The sequence below is a fragment of the Nerophis lumbriciformis genome, linkage group LG06 (genome assembly GCF_033978685.3).
Source record: "Nerophis lumbriciformis linkage group LG06, RoL_Nlum_v2.1, whole genome shotgun sequence".
Taxonomy (NCBI): Eukaryota; Metazoa; Chordata; class Actinopteri; order Syngnathiformes; family Syngnathidae; genus Nerophis; species Nerophis lumbriciformis.
In genome coordinates this window covers 53,681,014-53,706,731 of record NC_084553.2, presented here as the reverse complement: position 1 = coordinate 53,706,731, position 25,718 = coordinate 53,681,014, and the positions used below count along the sequence as shown (strand labels likewise).

Below are 25,718 nucleotides of genomic sequence, written 5' to 3'. Positions count from 1 at the left end.
CAAGGTTCAAAGAAAATATGTCACACACAGTAAACATGGACATTTTTTTGGTGTTTTTTGGCATTTTTGCACTCAGTACTAGTTCAAGCTAAAAGGCAAAATAATAACAATTCTGTAGAAATTGTAAGAGGTTGTTTTTGGTACGTAAATGAACAATAACAATACATAACCTAAAACATCCTCTGTGCAGTATTTTATATATTTGAATTGAATTGAAGTATTTATTTCAAACCTGCACAGTACAACAACACACTTTTTTTTTTTTTTTTTACATTTTGGCAGAGACATTTATGCAAGGCTTGAAAAGGGGTTGGATGAAGCAGATGCTTATAATATCCCAACCCCTCTCACTCACTCCACATTTAACAAAAACAATATACCGTATTTTCCGCACCATTAGCCGCACCTAAAAACCACAAATTTACTCAAAAGCTGACAGTGCGGCTTTTAACCCGGTGCGCTTTATATATGGATAAATATTAAGATTCATTTTCATAAAGTTTCGGTCTCGCAACTTCGGTAAACAGCCGCCATCTTTTTTCCCGGTAGAACAGGAAGCGCTTCTTCTTCTACGCAAGCAACCGCCAAGGTAAGCACCCGCCCCCATAGAACAGGAAGCGCTTCTTCTTCTACTGTAAGCAACCACCCGCCCCCGGAAGAAGAAGAAGCGCGCGGATTTTCGTTTCATTTCCTTTGTGTGTTTACATCTGTAAAGACCAGACCACAAAATGGCTCCTACTAAGCGACACGCGTATAACGCAGAATTTAAACTTAAGGCAATAAGTCATGCCGAAGAACACGGAAATAGAGCAGCAGCAAGAGAATATAACATAAATGAATCAATGGTGCGTAGGTGGAGGAAGCAAGAAGATGACCTGCGCCAGGTAAAGAAGACAAAACAGAGTTTCCGAGGGAACAAAGCAAGATGGCAACTGTTGGAGGACAAACTCGAACAGTGGGTTGTTGAGCAGAGAGCAGCAAGCAGAAGTGTCAGCACCATCACTATTCGAATGAAGGCAACAACGCTAGCAAGCGAACTTCACCTGGATGATTTTAAAGGTGGTGCTTCTTGGTGTTTCCGGTTCATGAAAAGACGCTTATAGACTACGGTGTCGTCACGGACTACAAAGGCGGACTCGCACAATTTTTCAGGATTTATAGAGATCCCAAATACAGATCAGCAGGTACCAGAAGGTAAGAAAAGTTGTGTTTGCATAATATTGCGAAACAAAGTGCCAGATAATATGTCTTACCTTATACACACACTTTTCAATTCGGACACCGAAGACGAAGAATTCGAAGGATTTACGAATGAAGAATAACTTCAGAAAGTGAGCGCTATGTTTATTTTGTGTGTTGTGACATTAACGTTCGAGCAACATTATGTTGCTATTGCTCTGCACTATTTTGAATTTTACTATGTTTGTGATTGCACATTTGCGTAAATTTTGGAACAGAGTTGTTAGAACGCTGGTTTTTAATATATTATTAAAGTTTGACTGACCTATCTGACTGTTTTTTTGACATTCCCTTTAGCGCAGCGTAGGCGCGGCTTATAGTCCGGGGCGGCTTATAGGTGGACAAAGTTTTGAAATATGCCATTCATTGAAGGTGCGGCTAATAACCCGGGGCGGCTTATAATGCGGAAAATACGGTAATACAAGAACAATACTATACAAACAAAAACAAGAAAAGCTCCTGTACACTAACAATACAATAGTACCACTGTTACTATGAGACGAGACAAAACACACACACACACACGCACACGCACGCGCACACAGGCCCAAATCCCTGACCTCTCTCCCATCGCTCTGTGCTGAGGGCATCACTCTCTTTCCTCCTCGTACTTCTTCAATACTTCTTTTTTAAACAGTTTTTTAAATTGAATCATGTTAGAACACGTTTTTAACTCGTCCCCTAAGTTGTTCCACAGACTGACTCCACGCACTGAAATACACATTGATTTTAAAGTTGTTCTAAATTTAGGCAAATATAATTTGTTGTTTCCTTTTAGACTGTAACTATGGTGAGCATCTCTATCCTGGAATAGGTTCTGTATATTGGATGGTAGAGAGTTTTGGGATGCCCTTAACATAATTTGAGCGGTTTTAAAATTGATCACATCGTGCAGTTTAAATTGCTTTAACTCCATGAATAGTGGATTTGAATGATGTCTGTAGTGAACATTGGACACAATCTTAATGGCCTTTTTCTGCAGAGTGACTAAAGGCTGTAGATGGGATTTATAACAATTTCCCCAAACTTCCACACAATAATTTAAATATGACATAATAAATTAATGATACAATATATCATTATAGAATTAAAGAAATACATATATAAAAACAAAATATATACAATTCAATAAAAAATATTGAAATAAAAATAAAATCAGATATACAGCCAAATGTAATAAATATAATAAGCAGTTTAATTTGTATATATGTTATTACCGGTATTACCAATATATGTTAAATGTTGTTATTGCCTTTACAATTCTGCAGTTTACTTCATTTGAACGAAAAAGCGTATCAATGCAAAATGTAAATAAGGCTTGTTCTACTTTTTATATTGTATACAATTATTATCAACGTATCACTATAAATGTTTGTCACCTTGCCAGGGGCGCCGAAAAGGGGGGGGGGGGGGGGGGGTAAAGGAGACGGATTCTAGGGGCCCATGATGGAGGGGGGCCCAGAGAGGCCCCTAATGATGATGAAATTATAATACAGAAAAAATAATGACACTGTGTTGGGGGCCCTGTAAAGATTATTTTCATGGGGCCCAAAATCCCTAGCGGCGCCCCTGCACCTTGTATTGTTATTGTTTTATTCACAGTACGTAACTTTAATTTAGTATTTTTCTACAACGGCTTCCTCCCACCTCCAAAAACATGCACCTGGAGATAGGTTGATTGGCAACACTAAATTGGCCCTAGTGTGTGGATGTGAGTGTGAATGTTGTCTGTCTATCTGTGTTGGCCTTGCGATGAGGTGGCGACTTGTCCAGGGTGTACCCCGCCTTCCGCCCGATTGTAGCTGAGATAGGCTCCAGCGCTCCCCGCGACCCCAAAGGGAATAAGCGGTAGAAAATGGATGGATGGATGTCTTATGTCCAATAAAACTGTTACATCTTTTGGGATATAGGTGAAGAAGCAAATTAGTGTAATATCTAATAAAATTTCTAATCATGTTGTCGAAAGCCAGTAAAAAAAACCAAGCTGTGAGTAGACAATGGTCCTGAGAAACACTGTAGACACCAATGGTTGTATTATATATTTATTATTCGGCCATTTAACAAGCCAACTATTCAGACAGGATGTTCTTTCCATTGTACAGTGATCCTTTTTAAAAGTGATTATCTGCAAACAAGTCCCACTACTAGGATGTCAAGCTTCAACAAGCAAAGAGAAGTACTTACTAGTTTTTGTACTTCACAAAAAACTCCTCCACCTCCACCACCAATCCTGGAGAGATCTGTGACAGGATACAGAGGAAAAACATAAGAGGCACACTAATAAAAGACACTGAACATGTATGACTGAACCATTACCTCCTTCTTGACAACACGGGACGACATGATCTTGTCGACGACTGCGGCATCTTCTTCGCTGGGGTTCTCCTGCAAATAAAGGAGAGGAAACATGGACTACTGATTCATAAAGGCACACTTTGTCGTACAAGCAGACCATTCACAGGCAGTCAGAGCTCATAATAGGCTTCTTGGAGAGTTCCCATCTAAAACTCTTTAAGAAGCACTCGCACATTTTGCGGGTCGTAAAAAGCCCTGAGGTCAAATTGTGATTTTCGGACTTAATTAATGATTTAGTGAGGTTGCAACAGTTCCTTCTTGAGCTGCACTGTTAAACTTAGCTTATAATTTAGATTTCATTCATAATAGCAGCTTCCCTTTCAGCTCCTTGGATGAGGTTGTACAGTGGTCGCTTCACTGTCAAATTACCCCAAAAGTAGTTTTTTTTGTGAGGCCATCACAGAAGGAAAAACATGTGATGACAACCATAGAACAGACAATGGGATTATGGGAAAAAGGTATACAGGTAAAAGCCAGTAAATTAGAATATTTTGAAAAACTTGATTTATTTCAGTAATTGCATTCAAAAGGTGTAACTTGTACATTATATTTATTCATTGCACACAGACTGATGCATTCAAATGTTTATTTCATTTAATTTTGATGATTTGAAGTGCCAACAAATGAAAATCCAAAATTCCGTGTGTCACAAAATTAGAATATTACTTAAGGCTAATACAAAAAAGGGATTTTTAGAAATGTTGGCCAACTGAAAAGTATGACAATGAAAAATATGAGCATGTACAATACTCAATACTTGGTTGGAGCTCCTTTTGCCTCAATTACTGCGTTAATGCGGCGTGGCATGGAGTCGATGAGTTTCTGGCACTGCTCAGGTGTTATGAGAGCCCAGGTTGCTCTGATAGTGGCCTTCAACTCTTCTGCGTTTTCGGGTCTGGCATTCTGCATCTTCCTTTTCACAATACCCCACAGATTTTCTATGGGGCTAAGGTCAGGGGAGTTGGCGGGCCAATTTAGAACAGAAATACCATGGTCCGTAAACCAGGCACGGGTAGAATTTGCGCTGTGTGCAGGCGCCAAGTCCTGTTGGAACTTGAAATCTCCATCTCCATAGAGCAGGTCAGCAGCAGAAAGCATGAAGTGCTCTAAAACTTGCTGGTAGACGGCTGCGTTGACCCTGGATCTCAGGAAACAGAGTGGACCGACACCAGCAGATGACATGGCACCCCAAACCATCACTGATGGTGGAAACTTTACACTAGACTTCAGGCAACGTGGATCCTGTGCCTCTCCTGTCTTCCTCCAGACTCTGGGACCTCGATTTCCAAAGGAAATGCAAAATTTGCATGGTTGGGTGATGGTTTGGGGTGCCATGTCATCTGCTGTTGTCGGTCCACTCTGTTTCCTGAGATCCAGGGTCAACGCAGCCGTCTACCAGCAAGTTTTAGAGCACTTCATGCTTCCTGCTGCTGACCTGCTCTATGGAGATGGAGATTTCAAGTTCCAACAGGACTTGGCGCCTGCACACAGCGCAAAATCTACCCGTGCCTGGTTTACGGACCATGGTATTTCTGTTCTAAATTGGCCCGCCAACTCCCCTGACCTCCAACCAAGTATTGAGTATTGTACATGCTCATATTTTTCATTTTCATACTTTTCAGTTGGCCAACATTTCTAAAAATCCCTTTTTTGTATTAGCCTTAAGTAATATTCTAATTTTGTGACACACGGAATTTTGGATTTTCATTTGTTGCCACTTCAAATCATCAAAATTAAATGAAATAAACATTTGAATGCATCAGTCTGTGTGCAATGAATAAATATAATGTACAAGTTACACCTTTTGAATGCAATTACTGAAATAAATCAAGTTTTTCAAAATATTCTAATTTACTGGCTTTTACCTGTATATGTCTAACATGGCTAGGAGTGTACCGATCCAATATGGATATGAAATATCGGTCCAATTTTAGCAACAACAAAAAAACAAGTATCTGATTATATCGGCTCTTTCCTTGTATTTTAGTGAAGTGGACCACAAAAGGGACAAGCAGTAGATATTGGATGGATTTACAAAATGTACACATGGTATGCTATTCTGTAAGTTACTAGCAGCTAAGCACACAAGCTAGTAGTATGTAATAAGTGTCCTTAATTGAACAGAATTGGAGTTTAAAACAGCACGTGTCAATATAAACAAGTACCGTAAATTCCGCACTATAAGCCACTACTTTTTTCCTGAACACGCAGCTGGGAAGTGGTGAACTCATAACGTATGAATCATTACTGCCCTGGCGTTACAAGGCCCGATCAAGTACTCACAACAAAGAGCTGTACCGCAGGCTCCTTGGACTTCTTGGCTTTGACGGTCACCTTGCCATCCTCGTCTGACAACCGGGCCTCCAGTTCCTCGGCGTACTTCTTCCTCTTCACCTGACGATTCGATCGCCTCTTCTAACGCAACATGGAAGACAAGAGCACAGAGAAACAGATGTTCACTCAATCAAAACTTCTCACACACTTCACTGAATTAGTATCAGAGCTGTATGAAGACTCGTAGACATGGCTTCTTATCATCCCAAAGGTTACTATGAACAGAATACACATTCCTTTTTTTTTTAAAAACTCACAAAACTGGAAAGAGCTTTTGTTTAACTTAGAGTGGGGCATCGTTTAATTTGGACTATTTGGGTTCCGATTCCGGTCCCTTGTTTCGATTTTGGTTACCAACGATTCTCGATTCCGAATCTTTGAAGAGGCAAGGTCAAAAATGTACTATTCTCATGGGGTTATTTTCAAGAAATGTATAAATAGCAATCATTTGAACTTGAAAATAAATGTTATAAAGTTCATTTGCACAGAGTACACTTTCACAAATGTTTTACTTTATTTTTGAAAACCTCATAAAAAACATGTACCGGTACCGTATTTTCCGCACCATAAGGCGCCCTGGGTTATAAGCCGCGCCTTCAATGAACGGCATATTTCAAAACTTTGTCCACCTATAAGCCGCCCCGTGCTGTAAGCCGCATCTAACTGCGCTAAAGGAATGTCAAAAAAACAGTCAGATAGGTCAGTCAAACTTTAATAATATATTAAAAACCAGCGTTCTAACAACTCTGTCCCAAAATGTACGCAAATGTGCAATCACAAACATAGTAAAATTCAAAATAGTGCAGAGCAATAGCAACATAATGTTGCTCGAACGTTAATGTCACAACACACAAAATAAACATAACGCTCACTTTCTGAAGTTATTCTTCATTCGTAAATCCCTCGAATTCTTCGTCTTCGGTGTCCGAATTGAAAAGTTGGGCAAATGTGGGATCCAAAATGGCCGGTTCCGTCTCGTCGAAGTCATCAGAGTCAGTGTCACTGTTGTCCAGCAGTTCTGTGAATCCTGCCTTCCGGAAAGCTCGGACCACAGTTGTGACCGAAATATCTGCCCAGGCATTTACGATCCACTGGCAGATGTTGGCGTATGTCGTCCGGCGCTGTCTGCCTGTCTTAGTGAAGGTGTGTTCGCCTTCGGTCATCCATTGTTCCCACGCCGTTCGCAGTCGTGATTTGAATGCCCTGTTGACACCAATATCCAGCGGTTGGAGTTCTTTGGTTAATCCACCCGGAATGACGGCGAGTGTTGTATTTGTGTGCTTCACTTGTTTTTTGACACCATCTGTGATGTGGGCGCGCATAGAGTCGTATATCAACATGGACGGAGCTGTGTGAAAAAAGCCACCCGGCCTCTTCGCGTAAACTTCCCTTAACCACTCGCCCATCTTTTCTTCATCCATCCATCCCTTCGAGTTAGCTTTTATGATGACGCCGGCTGGAAAGGTCTCTTTTGGCAAGGTCTTCCTTTTGAATATCACCATGGGTGGAAGTTTCTGGCCATTAGCATGGCAAGCTAGAACCACAGTGAAGGATGACTTCTCATTCCCTGTGGTGCGAATATTCACCGTACGTGCTCCCGTTGTATCCACAGTGCGGTTCACAGGAATATCAAAAGTCAGTGGAACCTCGTCCATGTTGATAATGTGCTCTGGCCGGATCTTTTTTTCAGCTATCTTGTTTTTACAATATGCACGGAAAGTAGCCAGCTTTTCTTTAAAGACTTTAGGCAGTTGCTGTGAAATAGTGGTCCGTGTGCGGATGGAGAGATTGCGTCTTTTCATGAACCGGAAACACCAAGAAGCACCACCTTTAAAATCATCCAGGTGAAGTTCGCTTGCTAGCGTTGTTGCCTTCATTCGAATAGTGATGGTGCTGACACTTCTGCTTGCTGCTCTCTGCTCAACAACCCACTGTTCGAGTTTGTCCTCCAACAGTAGCCATCTTGCTTTGTTCCCTCGGAAACCCTGTTTTGTCTTCTTTACCTGGCGCAGGTCATCTTCTTGCTTCCTCCACCTACGCACCATTGATTCATTTATGTTATATTCTCTTGCTGCTGCTCTATTTCCGTGTTCTTCGGCATGACTTATTGCCTTAAGTTTAAATTCTGCGTTATACGCGTGTCGCTTAGTAGGAGCCATTTTGTGGTCTGGTCTTTACAGATGTAAACACACAAAGGAAATGAAACGAAAATCCGCGCGCTTCTTCTTTTTCCGGGGGCGGGTGGTTGCTTACAGTAGAAGAAGAAGCGCTTCCTGTTCTATGGGGGCGGGTGCTTACCTTGGCGGTTGCTTGCGTAGAAGAAGAAGCGCTTCCTGTTCTACCGGGACACAAGATGGCGGCTGTTTACCGTAGTTGCGAGATCGAAACTTTATGAAAATGAATCGTAATATTAATCCATATATAAGGCGCACCGGGTTAAAAGCCGCACTGTCAGCTTTTGAGTAAATTTGTGGTTTTTAGGTGCGGCTAATAGTGCGGAAAATACGGTACATACATTCCGTTGTTTACGTACTGTATTAGAGATAGGGATGTTCTGATACCAGTCATTCATGAATGAAATTGAGCTATACAGATCACAAGTAATAAAAACATTTTTTTAAATGTATTTATGGTGAGTGCTATTGATGGGATAACAATCTCAACACAATATATAAAATAGTCCATCATATACAATTCACAAAAAAAATTGCAAAAAAATAACCTACGATTTGTTTTTTCCCCCTCGGCCATCAGACACATGAACGATAAGATCTGATAGCTCAGTTACAGCTCATTTGTATTATTTATTACTTATTACCTATTCTGTGTTATATGTGTTTTATGCTGCACGATTGTACAAAGAACAATTCTTAGTTTGTGAACCCATTCTCAAACAATGGCAATAAAACTATTCTGATTCTGATGAACACACTTCAAAAATATCCAATCAGTCTAGTATCAATCATATGATAGTACCCTTGATATCAACAATGCAGATTTATGGATTGATCTGTCATCCTTTTACGTATATGCTACGTCACAGAAACAGAGCAGCAAAACAGTTGTCATATTATCCTCTCTCTAACTTTTATTAATCTACTTGTTAATTTCCGGTTAATAACAGCTTATTTTCTGCTGTAAAATTGTTCCATCTGCACTTCTTAAACTTAAGCACTTTTTTTAAGCTAGTCTAGCTGCTAGCTTAGCTATTAGCCTGCCTGCTCCACATGTCTAACCTCAACCTCCAGTCTTCCACTGATAATAAAACTTAAGAACTGCGGTATATTTGTCGAAATTGAGGATTACAACGTAAGGAGATAGTTAGCTGCTTAACCACCTTTAAGGAAGCTAATTCTTCTGGTCGGTAGACTGCATCAAAAATAGGAATCAACGTTTAAAAATGTGGACGATTCCGAGTGAATCGAAACAATAAGACCCGGTTTCCATCAATCTACTTACCGTATTTTCCGCACCATTAGCCGCACCTAAAAACCACAAATTTACTCAAAAGCTGACAGTGCGGCTTTTAACCCGGTGCGCTTTATATATGGATAAATATTAAGATTCATTTTCATAAAGTTTCGTTCTCGCAACTTCGGTAAACAGCCGCCATCTTTTTTCCCGGTAGAGCAGGAAGCGCTTCTTCTTCTACGCAAGCAACCGCCAAGGTAAGCACCCGCCCCCATAGAACAGGAAGCGCTTCTTCTTGTACTGTAAGCAACCACCCGCCCCCGGAAGAAGAAGAAGCGCGCGGTGCATGCTGGGATATGTGACGTTTCATTTCCATTTGTGTGTTTATGTAAAGACCCCAAAATGGCTCCTATTAAGTGTGTTGTCTGTCTAATTATAAATAATGCAGACGAGGCGTGTTAACTGAGTTCTCAACGTTTACTCACAGCGTGCTCATAACCACATTCTAACTCCCAGCATACAACAACGCTTCTCAGGGCTACCGCGCATGCTCGTAACTATCGTTGCATGCTGGGTAGTGTAGTTGTTATATTTGCTAGCTCATAACAGCACATTAAGAGACACGCTTACGCGCTTAATTCAATACTCGCCGTCATTCCGGGTGGATTGACAAAAGACCTCCAGCCGCTAGATATTGGTGTCAACAGGGCATTCGAAGCTAGACTGCTAACTGCGTGGGAACAGTGGATGACGAAGAAGCGCGCGGTGCATGCTGGGATATGTGACGTTTCATTTCCATTTGTGTGTTTATGTAAAGACCCCAAAATGGCTCCTATTAAGTGTGTTGTCTGTCCAATTATAAATAATGCAGACGAGGCGTGTTAACTGAGTTCTCAACGTTTACTCACAGCGTGCTCATAACCACATTCTAACTGCCAGCATACAACGCTTCTCAGGGCTACCGCGCATGCTCGTAACTATCGTTGCATGCTGGGTAGTGTAGTTGTTATATTTGCTAGCTCATAACATCACTTTAAGAGACACGCTTACGCGCTTAATTCAATACTCGCCGTCATTCCGGGTGGATTGACAAAAGACCTCCAGCCGCTAGATATTGGTGTCAACAGGGCATTCGAAGCTAGACTGCTAACTGCGTGGGAACAATGGATGACAGAAGGCGAACACACATTCACTAAGACGGAGGCAGCGCCAGACGACGCCAACATCTGCCAGTGGATCGTAAATGCCTGGGCAGATATTTCGGTCACAACTGTGGTCCGAGCTTTCCGGAAGGCAGGATTCACAGAACTGCTGGATAACAGTGACACTGACTCCGATGACTTCGACGAGACGGAACCGTCCATTTTGGATCTCACATTTGCCCAACTTTTCACTTCGGACACCGAAGACGAAGGATTTACGAATGAAGAATAACTTCAGAAAGTGAGCGCTATGTTTATTTTGTGTGTTGTGACATTAACGTTCGAGCAACATTATGTTGCTATTGCTCTGCACTATTTTGAATTTTACTATGTTTGTGATTGCACATTTGCGTACATTTTGGGACAGAGTTGTTAGAACGCTGGTTTTCAATATATTATTAAAGTTTGACTGACCTATCTGACTGTTTTTTTGACATTCCGTTTAGCGCAGCGTAGGCGCGGCTTATAGTCCGGGGCGGCTTATTGGTGGACAAAGTTATGAAATATGCCATTCATTGAAGGTGCGGCTAATAATCCGGTGCGCCTTATAGTGCGGAAAATACGGTAATTAATAAGTGTTTAGAAATATCACAGGCATGGGAGACTGCTTCCTGCATCAATACACATACTTCTGCTCTTGATATGTCGTTCAGTTGAAATAATTGTCGGCTTTAGAATAAATGAAGGTTTTACAGTAGGTAAGGTTATATTTTTGCTTCATCCTTCACTTTAAGCGTGAGTGAAGAATGCGTAAAGAACACACTGCCCACCTGATAAGTCCAACAGAACTGATGATACAGTATTATCTGCTTACAGATGCTACCTGGTGGTTGTTTGAGCACACTGCAACTAGACCTGAATAGTCCCAATCCTTAATGCTTCAGTCACACGCAGGATTCTCACAGGAATGAGACAAAAATAAAACCTTACCTACTGTAGGGCTGTCAAAGTTAACGCATGATTAGATTAGATTAGATTAACGTGAGATTAATCATGTACAAACGCGGATTAACCATTTATTTTGACTGTACATGATCCTTTAACTGCGGATGGTTATCTGAAAGTGGGTTGCTTTGCTATACAGGATCAGGTCAATCAATGCATACGCCAGTGCAAAGATGAACGGAGAGACGCCTACTGGTGGCAAATTTAACTTCAAAATACACCAAAAAGGGCCTTTGTAAAAAAATAACAAGCACTCAAGTTAAACATTAAACAAATATTGGTGTATGACATTCGAACACAAACATTTGTAATTGTGTCAAAATGTGTTGATTTATAGTCAATTTAAATTATGCTAGCAAGTAATTTACTGTAATTAATGGTGATTACCGTATTTTCCGCACCATAAGGCGCCCTGGGTTAAAAGCCGCGCCTTCAATGAACGGCATATTTCAAAACTTTGTCCACCTATAAGCCGCCCGGTGTTGTAAGCCGCATCTAACTGCGCTAAAGGAATGTCAAAAAAACAGTCAGATAGGTCAGTCAAACTTTAATAATATATTAAAAACCAGCGTTCTAACAACTCTGTTCACTCCCAAAATGTACGCAAATGTGCAATCACAAACATACGTATATCAACATGGACAGAGCTGCGTGAAAAAAGCCACCCGGCCTCTTCGCGTAAACTTAAACTTACCTTAACCACTCGCTCATCTTTTCTTCATCCATCCCTTCGAGTTAGCTTTTATGATGACGCCGGCTGGAAAGGTCTCTTTTGGCAAGGTTTTCCTTTTGAATATCACCATGGGTGGAAGTTTCTGGTCATTAGCATGGCAAGCTAGAACCACAGTGAAGGATGACTTCTCATTCCCTGTGGTGCGAATATTCACCGTACGTGCTCCCGTTGTATCCACAGTGCGGTTCACAGGAATATCAGTTGCTGTGAAATAGTAATCCGTGTGCGGATGGAGAGATTGCGTCTTTTCATGAACCGGATCCCTGACGCTTAGTAGGAGCCATTTTGTGGTCTTTACAGATGTAAACACACAAAGGAAATGAAACGTACGGTATATCCGCGCGCTTTTTCTTCTTCTACGCGGGCGGGTGGTTGCTTACAGTAGAAGAAGAAGCGCTTCCTGTTCTATGGGGGCGGGTGCTTACCTTGGCGGTTGCTTACGTAGAAGAAGAAGCGCTTCCTGTTCTACCGGGAAAAAAGATGGCGGCTGTTTACCGAAGTTGCGAGATCGAAACTTTATGAAAATGAATCGTAATATTAATCCATATATAAAGCGCACCGGGTTAAAAGCCGCACTGTCAGCTTTTGAGTAAATTTGTGGTTTTTAGGTGCGGCTAATAGTGCGGAAAATACGGTAATAAAAAAAAATCAAAAGTGTGAATAATCTGATCAAAACAAATTGACAGCACAGGTTTGCAATAATAAAATAAATATCAACAAATAAATTATAGTTTGAAAAATTCTAACAATAACAGCAACAACAACAACAAAACAAAACTAATCTGACCAGAAGTGTACATGATAGGCCTAGAGCAGGGTTAATCAACAGCAACACTGGGGCCAAATCTGGCCCCGGTGGTCCATACCGGACCTTAAGTTCAGTTCAAAACCTGAGACAAACATTTTTGCAGTAAATTCCTAAAACGCTGGAGTGCTCCCGTTGTATAGAGGAACTTGGACCACTGTAAAGTGTAGAGGAACTTGGACCACTGTAAAGTGTAAAAACATTGGCAGATCCTTGCATGACATTTTAATCTTGCTAGCAGACATCAAAGACTGGGGTCATAACCTCTGATTTACATAACTGAGGCATTCCGCTAGGCACCCCTTTAAAGCCTCTCCTTTTTGGCATTTGCACTTTTTTCCGTAATGTGACGTATGTAGCTTAGCTGTTGCTGTAGCTTGTTTACTTCAGATACAGTCAGTAGTCATTTGTTCAACTTCTTTAGTTATACAAGTGGTGTTCCTCAAGGTTACATTTTAGGTACTCTCTTTTTAATATTTTAAGCTATTCAACTGGTGGCCTGCAAGTTCAGTTCAAAAAACAAGATTCACATTTTTGCAGCAGATTCTTAAAAACACTCGAGTGCTGTCAAAGAGATGAACTTTAACAAAAGGTCCTTAAAAACTCTTTAAGTCTGACAAAATAAATAAGCCAAAATCAAAAGTCTACTGTAGAGGACGCTGGTTCTTGGGGAATATAAAAAATAAAACTAATTGTGAAAAGAAAGGTCCAGACCTCTGGGCTTTACCTTTCTGGCAATATGGTCCCCAAAACTATTTAGTTGAATATCCTCAGCACATTGTTAAAATCAAATGTACTGATTATTAATGATTTTACACTAATTTGCCAATTTGACTTGAGACCATTAAAAATGCTAAGATGTTGTTTTGTTCAGATAACTTGCCATATATTGATTGGCCTGCAATGGATTGGTTTTCACACCCTTAATGCAAACAATGTTTCCTTACATTGTTTGCACTTTCTACGCAGTGTGTAGAAAGTGTTTTCATTTCCGTATCCGGATGAAGGAGGAAGTAACGAAAGAGAAGTGACACCCTGCCGCCTCGTGTTGCAAAACCACTCAAGTAATTCAGTTTTTTTTCTTCCTTTTTAATATTCTCTGGGTTATTGGGGCACAGAAATGAGGTTTAAAGACAAAATCTAGCTGCGACTGTGCTACATTTGATTTGCTGAACGTCCAAATAAACACTCTGTCACTGTCAGCACATTCTTTAGTCTACACTGTGGAGGTGCTATTGTTCTTGCTTTGACCTCGATTGCCTCAGCGATGCTATCAAAAGAGAACAGAATGTTGACTCTAGAGCACCACCCACTGCCCGCCCACCTCCTCTTCAACCCGAACCGGCCTAGCTCTGACCCACAATTGTTGTTAGTTTCATTTTACTGGTAAATAGGCTGGCGAAGAGACGCTAAACATATCGATTCCTCCTGTTCTGCATTTGTTACCAGAAAAGCCACAACACAAGTCTTAATTTTTAGGATGGCGCTGTTGACATGACCCCGGCGTGTCAAAGCTGATCACTTGATGCAAGCACAACAGCATGGCAATAGAGATGATGCAAATTATTTCCCTAATTGTCAGTTCAGCAAGACGTAGCATCATACAGCATGTCTTAAACACGAGTACATATCTCAGCCCAAGTTTGAGCCACTTCTTCCACATTTTTTTTCAGATCGTGGCACATTCTGATTTTGAAATAAAATTAACAGGATAGAACTGATCAATAGACAAAAACCAAACAAACAAGTGGGGAGTTCAGCGTTTGTTAAAATACCGCTGGTTTGTGCAATAATAATAATAATAACAAGATATCTTACCGAGTCTTTCGAGGCGCGTCGAGATGGAGGATCTCCGTCCGACTCCTCCTCTGAAGAGTCAGGCTTCCTCTTCTTCTTTTTCTTCCCAATCTTGATGACAATTTTCCTGAGGGGAATAAACAACAATTTAGGTCATGAGGAAAATGATTCTATTTTTAAGCAGTCATAGAATCTTTTTTTGGAATGTTGCCTATCGTTCACAATCATTATGAAAGACATGACCATGGATGGATTTTTTTTTTATGCATTCTAACTTGTAAATACAAGTCCGCTTGCAGTGGGAGCTCCTCTATTTCGCCCATAAAAACCAATAAATAACCTTTCAAAAACCGCCAACAATACTTCATTTACATTTGAATATTAACCAAGTATTAGTGATGTTGTTATTATAAGCGCTAACGCAGACAAACTATAGCGGCGCCGTGATCACTACTGTGTGAGCATATGTTTAAATTATCGAGTGGTCTGCTGCTTCCTCGCTTTCTTGATCCCAGGAAGTTTATTCTTGATCATAAATCATGCATCTCACCTGGAAAGATGAAGTCTGAGTAGGTATTCCGACAAGCTGGTACACTTTTAAAGCCATTTAGGACACAAAACTGGCAAGGACAATGCAAAAAGACGCTCGGTTCCCCGCACCCCACACTCCTTCTTTATGGAAAGGACTATGAAACATTCCCCATTTAAATGGGAATATACGAACATCCCAGCAGTCGGCATCCTAATGACAGCAGACATTGCACAGTAGGTGACGTTTTATCATGTTTGTTGACTCTCATAAAGTCTGCAGTGAGTAATAATCAGTGATAAAGAAAAAAAAAAAGCAAATGTGATGCGTTTTTGAGAAGTTATGCTTAACATCGAAGTGAATTGTATTTTTATAGCGCTTTTCTCTAGAGACTCAAAGCGCTTTAAAATAGTGAAACAATTGTCTACATCTTTAAGTTACAATTACCGTATTTTTCGGACTATAAGTCACAAGTTTTTTTCATAGTTTGGCCGGGGGTGCGACTTATACTCAGGAGCGACTTATGTGTGAAATTATTAACACATTACCGTAAAAAATCTAATTATATTATTTAGCTCATTCACGTAAGAGACTAGACGTATAAGATTTAATCGGATTTAGCGATTAGAAGTGACAGATTGTTTGGTAAAAGTATAGCATGTCCTATATGTTATAGTTATTTGAATGACTCTTACCATAATATGTTACGTTAACATACCAGGCACATTCTCAGTTGGTTATTTATGAGTCATATAACGTACACTTATTCAGCCTGTTGTTCATTATTCTTTATTTATTTTAAATTGCCTTTCAAATGTCTATTCTTGGTGTTGGGTTTTATCAAATAAATTTCCCCCAAAAATGCGACTTATATATGTTTTTCCCCTTCTTTATTATGCATTTTCGGCCGGTGCAACTTATACTCCGGAGCGACTTATACTCCGAAAAATACGATAAACCAATGTGGGTGGCACTGGGAGCAGGTGGGTAAAGTGTGTTGTCCAAGGGCACAACAGCAGTGACTAGGATGGCGGAAGCGGGGATCGAACCTGGAACCCTCAAGTTGCTGGCACGGCCGCTCTACCAACCGAGCCAATCCGCCCCGATGATGACAACCAAAATACGTAAATACTCAATGTTGTTATTAATGTGCCTGTTACTACATTACATTTATGCATCATGTGTATACAATCTTAATGGAGGTGTTTGGATGATTTTTTTACGGGTTTTATAAGTGGGAATGCACGGCTCCCATAGGCTCCATTGTAAGCAACCTTTTGATCGCATTTATTTAATATTTACAATGCATAAAAAAACATCTATTGTCACGTCTCTCATAATGATTGTGAACGATCGGCAAAATCCCCCCAAAAAGTGCAATTACCCTTTGTAGGGTACCTTTTATGCAACACCAACTTATTACCTATTGGTAACGGTTTTTGTGTATTTGGAATCTGCGTAAGTCCTGAAAATTTGAAATCAAACCATGGGAGGCATAGTAGAGATATTTATAAAACAATCTTGCCTTCCTTCATACCTCCTCTAAACAAGTTGTTTGGAATTTGTTCTGTCCTGTGACGTCAGCGGATTATCCATATATGATACACATTTATCAAAATAAGCTCATTTTTCTTTATGCTCTTACTGTGGGGCAGACTGGCTCATACATGCACATGCATCCTCTGCTGTTGCCATTTTAAAATAAAGTAGCGTACCGTTCAAACGTATACCTGTCAGTACACTCGCTATGGAAACACTAAAAACGACATGGATGACGGGGAGAAGGAGCTGTCGAAGTGGAGGTACGTAAATAAGACCGCCCACAAAATGGCGCATCCTGAAGAGTCTGTCAGAAAGCGGCTTGAAAACTGTAAACATAATCTATGCAACATTTTGACCAAAGATCCACCATTACATGTTATGTAGACCACAAGGGAGTGTTTTTCATGTAGAAAAAAATCATAATGTGACCCCTTTAAGTCACCGGCTTGCGTAAACACATTATTTATTATTAATATGTACCCAACTCCTCTTCCTGCAAACATAATTACCGTATTTTCCGCACCATTAGCCGCACCTAAAAACCACAAATTTACTCAAAAGCTGACAGTGCGGCTTTTAACCCGGTGCGCTTTATATATGGATAAATATTAAGATTCATTTTCATAAAGTTTCGTTCTCGCAACTTCGGTAAACAGCCGCCATCTTTTTTCCCGGTAGAGCAGGAAGCGCTTCTTCTTCTACGCAAGCAACCGCCAAGGTAAGCACCCGCCCCCATAGAACAAGAAGCGCTTCTTCTTGTACTGTAAGCAACCACCCGCCCCCGGAAGAAGAAGAAGCGCGCGGTGCATGCTGGGATATGTGACGTTTCATTTCCATTTGTGTGTTTATGTAAAGACCCCAAAATGGCTCCTATTAAGTGTGTTGTCTGTCTAATTATAAATAATGCAGACGAGGCGTGTTAACTGAGTTCTCAACGTTTACTCACAGCGTGCTCATAACCACATTCTAACTGCCAGCATACAACGCTTCTCAGGGCTACCGCGCATGCTCGTCACTATCGTTGCATGCTGGGTAGTGTAGTTGTTATATTTGCTAGCTCATAACATCACATTAAGAGACACGCTTACGCGCTTAATTCAATACTCGCCGTCATTCCGGGTGGATTGACAAAAGACCTCCAGCCGCTAGATATTGGTGTCAACAGGGCATTCGAAGCTAGACTGCTAACTGCGTGGGAACAATGGATGACAGAAGGCGAACACACCTTCACTAAGACAGGGAGGCAGCGCCAGACGACGCCAACATCTGCCAGTGGATCGTAAATGCCTGGGCAGATATTTCGGTCACAACTGTGGTCCGAGCTTTCCGGAAGGCAGGATTCACAGAACTGCTGGATAACAGTGACACTGACTCCGATGACTTCGACGAGACGGAACCGGCCATTTTGGATCTCACATTTGCCCAACTTTTCACTTCGGACACCGAAGACGAAGGATTTACGAATGAAGAATAACTTCAGAAAGTGAGCGCTATGTTTATTTTGTGTGTTGTGACATTAACGTTCGAGCAACATTATGTTGCTATTGCTCTGCACTATTTTGAATTTTACTATGTTTGTGATTGCACATTTGCGTACATTTTGGGAGTGAACAGAGTTGTTAGAACGCTGGTTTTTAATATATTATTAAAGTTCGACTGACCTATCTGACTGTTTTTTTGACATTCCCTTTAGCGCAGCGTAGGCGCGGCTTATAGTCCGGGGCGGCTTATTGGTGGACAAAGTTATGAAATATGCCATTCATTGAAGGTGCGGCTAATAATCCGGTGCGCCTTATAGTGCGGAAAATACGGTATATTTATATAGCGCTTTTTCTCTAGTGACTCAAAGCGCTTTACATAGTGAAACCCAATATCTAAGTTACATTTAAACCAGTGTGGGTGGAACTGGGAGCAGGTGGGTAAAGTGTCTTGCCCAAGGACACAACGGCAGTGACTAGGATGGCGGAAGCGGGGATCGAACCTGAAACCCTCATGTTGCTGGCACGGCCACTCTACCAACCGAGCTATACCGCCCCATGGGAGAAAACCACTATCATGGCGCTAAATAAGGCACACAGGAGCAGGTGAGAGAAGTAAGGGTGGCGATGTTGATGTCTGGTGGTCCCTTAGGACATGTTCAGAAGAGACATTGGCAAAAGATTCCCACGATAACAGGAGCCAGCTCTCATAAGCCGTGAGAAAGAAGTGCTGCTCCTTTTTCTCCATGGATGATAAAAAACCAGAGGGAACAAGCTGCTATCTGATATAATTATCATGCTAGTGGTTGTGTGACGCACACAGATAAGGCAGAGAGGCCAGTGGAATTGTAAATAAAAACACAGCCCACAGGTTCCCGTTTGCACACTCATTCATTACATTGGTATCCCTCTATAGTTGGTTGCTCTGGGGATCATACATTTTGGAACGTGACCACGGTATTTGAGTACAACTGGCCACAATTCGCACAAAAGTTTTGCATATGATACTTTAAAAAAAGAAACTTGGAAAATGTGATGATGACCGTGCTCCATGTTTGACACATTTTAGCTGCTTGATATTTCTGATTGACTACAAAACTTCAAAGAGGTCACCACGGAATTAAATAAGGTAGAAGTCGAACTCTCCCAAACTCTTAATATCCAGTTATATTAATTATATATCCATCATATTAATATATATATATCCATCATATTAATATACATATATAGTATATACATATATATATAAATACATATAAGTGTGTATAGGCTCCAGCGCCCCCGCGACCCCAAAGGGAATAAGCGGTAGAAAATGGATGGATGGACACACACACACACACACACACACACACACACACACACACACACACACACACACACACACACACACACACACACACACACACACACACACACACACACACACACACACACACACACACACACACACACACACACACACACACACACACACACACACACACACACACACACACACACACATTCTTTTCACCAAAATTGTCCAATACGGATCGGTGGTGGATCGATAGGCGCATCCCTAGCTTGTTCATACGGCAGTGCTTTACACATGTACTGTAAGTTCCGGACTATAAGCCGATACTAAGCTTTGAACCCTGCGGTTTATAAAAGGGTGCAGCTAATTTATGGATTTTTCTTTGCTCACTGATTTAAAAATAAAATTTAAATAAAAACAAGCAAAACACACTGTATAGGTGTGTTATTGTTTGTGCTATGGCGCTGTCTTCTGGACAAGTTCGCTCACTGCAGGTGCAGCATTGCACTACTGTTTAGATTAGGCTATGAACCGGAAGTACAATTAGCGTTCGGTCTTATAGCCATCCATAGCGTTTCTACTCAAATTGATTTTTCATTCATCACGCTAAGCAGCATTTGTAAGTTTTACAAATACAACTAAAACAATTCTTACTTACTAAATTGTCCCATGTGTGATGTCTGTAAGATTTTTTTCATGCATATTTGTACTTGCTATCGTAATGTAATGAAGCTAGCGTTGTTTGCATTAGCCAATATGCTAACATGTTTACGAGTGTCTTTGTTAGCATTATTAACTTACACTGACATTCTTTTTGTATTGCTTAAGTTGCGTAAATTTACCAAAACGTCACTGTGGAGTTATTGAGTCTGTTTAGATGATTGGAAAGCTAGCTTCTGCAGCTAGTGGGTCCATTACGTTGACTTCTGTTTTGTTTGACCCGCTGTTTTACTGCCGTGTTACAGGCACCGTTTGGAAATAATAAAGGTATGTAAATAATCATTCAGAAAATCTTTGTGTAAATAACTCATTTCACAACGTGTATATATCTGTGGCTTTGAGTCCGGTGCGGCTGATATAAAAGTAAAAATATATTTTTCTTCTAAAATTTAGTGGGTGCGGCTTATATACCGCTGCGCTCTACAGTCCGGAAAATACGGAACATAATTTTTTTTTTATGATGGCAACATAGCATATCCCTATGTGTATTTTTGCTATAAACCCAAACAATTCGAGCCAAAATTCAACTACAATCCTGTATTGAGGGTTTTCTGTCATATCATTTTCTCTATAAAGATTTATTTGGGCCATATATCAAATTAGGCCTTCACTGAGGATGAACAACCCTAATTTGGATCGGAAAAAAATTTAATTAGTACCCATCTTCCTGCATATGCTCAAATTGTATTATTTGTGTGTTGATTATTGAGAAATGAAAGAAAACTTCCGCCATTGTAACATGACAAAAAAAAAAATTGGACTGCACGCTATGAAGCATTTTTCCATTTGTAGACAATTTCAGAGCGTGAGATACCTTAAAAATGTAAGAGACAAAGACATTGGAGAGAAATTACATTCCACCCCCTCTGGCATGTGTATGGTGGGGGTGGATGGTGTAGGTTAATTGCACCGTGTCTCCACATTTTAACTAGAACAAAGACCCAACAACAGTACAAAAATGTAGACACGCCTAATCTTCTGCAGTTTGCAGCATGCTTGTGTTTAAAGAAAAAACATCACTAACAAACCAGTGGGCCAAAAATGCTGACACGGCTAATTTGCTGTCACATTGGCGGCTGCACCTGGCACGCCAAGGTTGTGAGAATCACCCAACACACAAAACACAAGAGCCTCTGATGAAGACACCCATGCTACATTAATGTATTCTGTATAGGAGGGGGAAAAGCAGATTCCTACAGCAGTGCAGTGCTATAAAGGGCAGCGTTGGCCCCGCCTCCTCCTCTCCTAGCTCATGATATTATATTTCACAAATCCTCCGACAATGACACTTTACGGTTGCCACGCAACGTGCCCTTGAGAGGCGCGTTTGGAAACGCTGTTGCCGGTGACATCACATCCTGTTAAAAGGCGACACCAGCGCGTGTCCGCCGAGAGGGCTGAGAAATGTGCCAAGTCAGAGCGACACCGAGTCGACCGGCTGTGACATCCAAAACGGCCAGCGAGAGGGCGAGCTTATGAGGCGGCCGCATTGGACGACCAATCAAAATATGCCTGCCGCGATGTAATACGTCGTGTCACATTGCCGGGCGGCTGCTCAGCAGATTACAGGAGACAACGGGGCTAAAGCGACGCTGATCTCCGCATAGGAAAACCTGAAGTGTGAAACGAGATATTCGAAGGCCGTGAAATCGTCAATAGAGGCGCTACAGGCAGAGAACTGGCACTGAAGTGGCGCCCTGGTACTGCTGATCTAGCGTGTTCCAACCCCCTCGGGGCGATAAGACAGGACCACCCGGTGTTTAACGAGCATTCCTCGACGACATTTGGCGATATAGCCTCCACAGAAAGAGTAATGGCTTCAGTTGAATGGCAGAAGGACGCTAAAAACAAAGGAGCAAGATGGAAATAGTATATGGCTTTGGTCATTAGTATGAGTTGTCTTTAGGGTGGTTATCAACAGATGTTAACTTTTGTCAGTTCCAACTACCGTATTTTCCGCACTATAAGGCGCACCTAAAAACCACAAATTTTCTCAAAAGCTAACAGTGCGCCTTATAACCCGGTGCGCTTTATTACGATTAATTTTCATAAAGTTTCGATCTCGCAACTTCGGTAAACAGCCGCCATCTTTTTTCCCGGTAGAACAGGAAGCGCTTCTTCTTCTACGCAAGCAACCGCCAAGGAAAGCACCCGCCCCCATAGAACAGGAAGCGCTTTAAGCAACCACCCGCCCCCGCAAGAAGAAGAAAAAACGCGCGGATATCACCGTACGTTTCATTTCCTGTTTACATCTGTAAAGACCACAAAATGGCTCCTACAAAGGACAAGGATCCGGTTCATAAAAAGACGCAATCTCTCCATCCGCACACGGATTACTACCGTATTTCACAGCAACTGATATTCCTGTAACCGCACTGTGGAACGGGAGCACGTATGGTGAATATTCGCACCACAGGGAATGAGAAGTCATCCTTCACTGTGGTTCTAGCTTGCCATGCTAACTTCCACCCATGGTGATATTCAAAAGGAAGACCTTGCCAAAAGAGACCTTTCCAGCCGGCGTCATCATAAAAGCTAACTCGAAGGGATGGATGGATGAAGAAAAGATGAGCGAGTGGTTAAGGGAAGTTTACGCGAAGAGGCCGGGTGGCTTTTTTCACACAGCTCCGAAGGCGAACACACCTTCACTAAGACGGGCAGATAGCGCCGGTCGACATACGCCAACATCTGCCAGTGGATCGTAAATGCCTGGGCAGATAGTTTCGGTCACAACTGTGGTCCGAGCTTTCCGGAAGGCAGGATTCACAGAACTGCTGCACAACAACAGCGACACTGAATCCGATGACTTCGACGAGGCGGAGCCGGCCATTTTTGGATCCCACGCTTGCGCAACTTTTCAATTCGGACACCGAAGACGAAGAATTCGAAGGATTTACGAATGAAGAATAACTTCAGAAGGTGAGCGCTATGTTTATTTTGTGTGTTGTGACATTAACGTTCGAGCAACATTATGTTGCTATTTATTGCTCTACACCATTTTGAATTTTACTATGTTTGTGATTGCACATTTGCGTACATTTTGGGACAGAGTTGTTAGAACGCTGGTTTTCAATATATTATTAAAGTTTGACTGAACTATCTGACTGTTTTTTTGACATTCACTTTAGCGCAGCGTTTTTTTGACATTCACTTTAGCGCAGCGTAGGCGCGGCTTATAGTCCGGGGCGGCTTATTGGTGGACAAAATTATGAAATATGTAATTCATAGAAGGTGCGGCTAATAATCCGGTGCGCCTTATAGTGCGGAAAATACGGTAGGTGGCAGTCGATAAAACATCACACCATCAGCTGGAGGCACCATGCAGCGTCTTGAATACATCCATCCATCCATCTTCTACCGCTTGTCCCTTTTGGGGTCGCGGGGGGTGCTGGAGCCTATCTCAGCTGCATTCGGGCGGAAGGCGGGGTACACCCTGGACAAGTCGCCACCTCATCACAGGGGCCAACACAGATAGACAGACAACATTCACACACTAGGGCCAATTTAGTGTTGCCAATCAACCTATCCCCAGGTGCATGTTTTTGGAGGTGGGAGGAAGCTGGAGTACGTGGAAGGAACCCACGCAGTCACGGGGAGAACATGCAAACTCCACACAGAAAGATCCCGAGCCCGGGATTGAACCCAGGACTACTCAGGATCTTCGTACAAAACTACAGTAATTGTCTTTCATATGACTTGGACTGTGTAAACTGACTCTTCTACTTCTGAGACCACACAAAAGGGTGAAACGTTGTGAAAACATGCAACCCTTTCTTGTGGTCTGTGCTATTATTTTTCTGACATATACACTACACCAGTGGTTCTCAAACAGTGGTACGCGTACCTACGGTCAGAGCCATGACTACAGACAGTATGGACAACTAAACAACAGGCGCCATGTTGGACACCAATGACGTGTGCTGTGCCTGGAAGTATGGCATTTCAGTCATTCTGTGTTTTCCTGACGAAAAAACCCCCAAATAATAAGTCAAAATAGGGTTGGGCAATATATCGATATACTCGATACATTGCGGGTTTGTCTCTGTGCGATATAGAAAATGACTATATCGTGATTAGGGCTGCAACTAACGATTCATTTGATAATCGATTAATCTGTCGATTATTACTTCGATTAATCGATTAATAATCGGATAAAAGAGACAAACTACATTTCTATCCTGTCCAGTATTTTATTGGAAAAAAACAGCATACTGGCACCATACTTATTTTGATTATTGTTTATCAGCTGTTTGTAAATGTCGCAGTTTATAAATAAAGGTAAATTTAATTTAAAAAAAAAAAAAGGCCTCTGCGCATGCGCATAGCATAGATCCAACGAATCGATGACTAAATTAATCGGCAACTATTTTTTATAATCGATTTTAATCGATTTAATCGATTAGTTGTTGCAGCCCTAATCGTGATATTCGAGTACATGTTCTCACGCAGTTGCTTTTAGCTGCGGGCATTACACTACAGGCTCTTCTCACTCTTTCTTGTCTCTCCTTCTCACAGAGACGTAAAACAAGCGCACCTTCTTACATACGTCACATACTTGTCATACGCCCTCACGGAGCAGACAGGTAGCGGCATTGGTAACGTTAGCTGTAGTGCGAGTGGTAATACGAGAGAAAGAAGGTGCCAATCTGGTAACAAATGAAGGAAGAATTAGTTCCCAAGAAAAACGGCATGGGGTCCATGTGCAGTGGTTTGGCTTCAAGTGGGAATATGTCGAACAGACAACCGTAATTTGTCAAGTGTGGGGCAAAAGCGTTACTACAAAAAGTAGCATTACTGCTAATATGTAGCATCATTTGAAAAGTCACCCGCTAGAGAATGAAGAGTGCTTGAAACTCTGCATGTCAACATCTCTGTTCGGTGCCACACCAACAAAATGCAGAGGCAACCATTTCCGCATCAACACCGTATGAAAAAAATAGTCAACAACAGAAGGAGATAACGTCCGCAGGAACCTACCACATAGCGAAGGACATACACTATTTGATTTCCTATTATGCAGCTCATTTTTATTTGACAGTTATTGAAATATATTGTGTAACGACATGCACAAAAGTGCATTTTATTTGTTTTAAAATATTGTAGTGGCATTCTGTACAAAAAGTGCACTTAATTTAGTGTTGTTTTGATATGTCCTCTTAGTGGCATCATGCACAAAAGTGCACTAATAGCTTGTCTCTGACAATCTTGCACTTTGTTTTTAAAATGACGTAAATGTTTGTGACACTGCTTAATAACTGTTTAATAAATACAGTTTTGGTCAATTGACTTAGTTGTGATTTCCCTCTCTGCATGAAAGTTTAAAATGAGCATATA

The 25,718-nt window shown here is 41.4% G+C and overlaps 1 protein-coding gene across 9 annotated transcripts in view; it reads right to left on the bottom strand.

The window, feature by feature from the left end:
* The window catches only part of chd9 (chromodomain helicase DNA binding protein 9), a 254,829-nt gene that overhangs the window by 76,877 nt on the left and 152,234 nt on the right, over nt 1-25,718 (bottom strand). For 8 of the 9 annotated variants that reach the window (XM_061964542.2, XM_061964544.2, XM_061964545.2 and 5 more), the window contains 4 exons: nt 14,843-14,948; nt 5,878-6,009; nt 3,556-3,624; nt 3,424-3,479 (listed from right to left, as the gene is read on the bottom strand). In XM_061964542.2, the coding sequence (XP_061820526.2) occupies nt 3,424-3,479; nt 3,556-3,624; nt 5,878-6,009; nt 14,843-14,948 (363 nt within the window). The remainder of the gene's footprint in view (nt 1-3,423; nt 3,480-3,555; nt 3,625-5,877; nt 6,010-14,842; nt 14,949-25,718) is intronic. The other variant, XM_061964543.2, reaches the window with a different exon arrangement.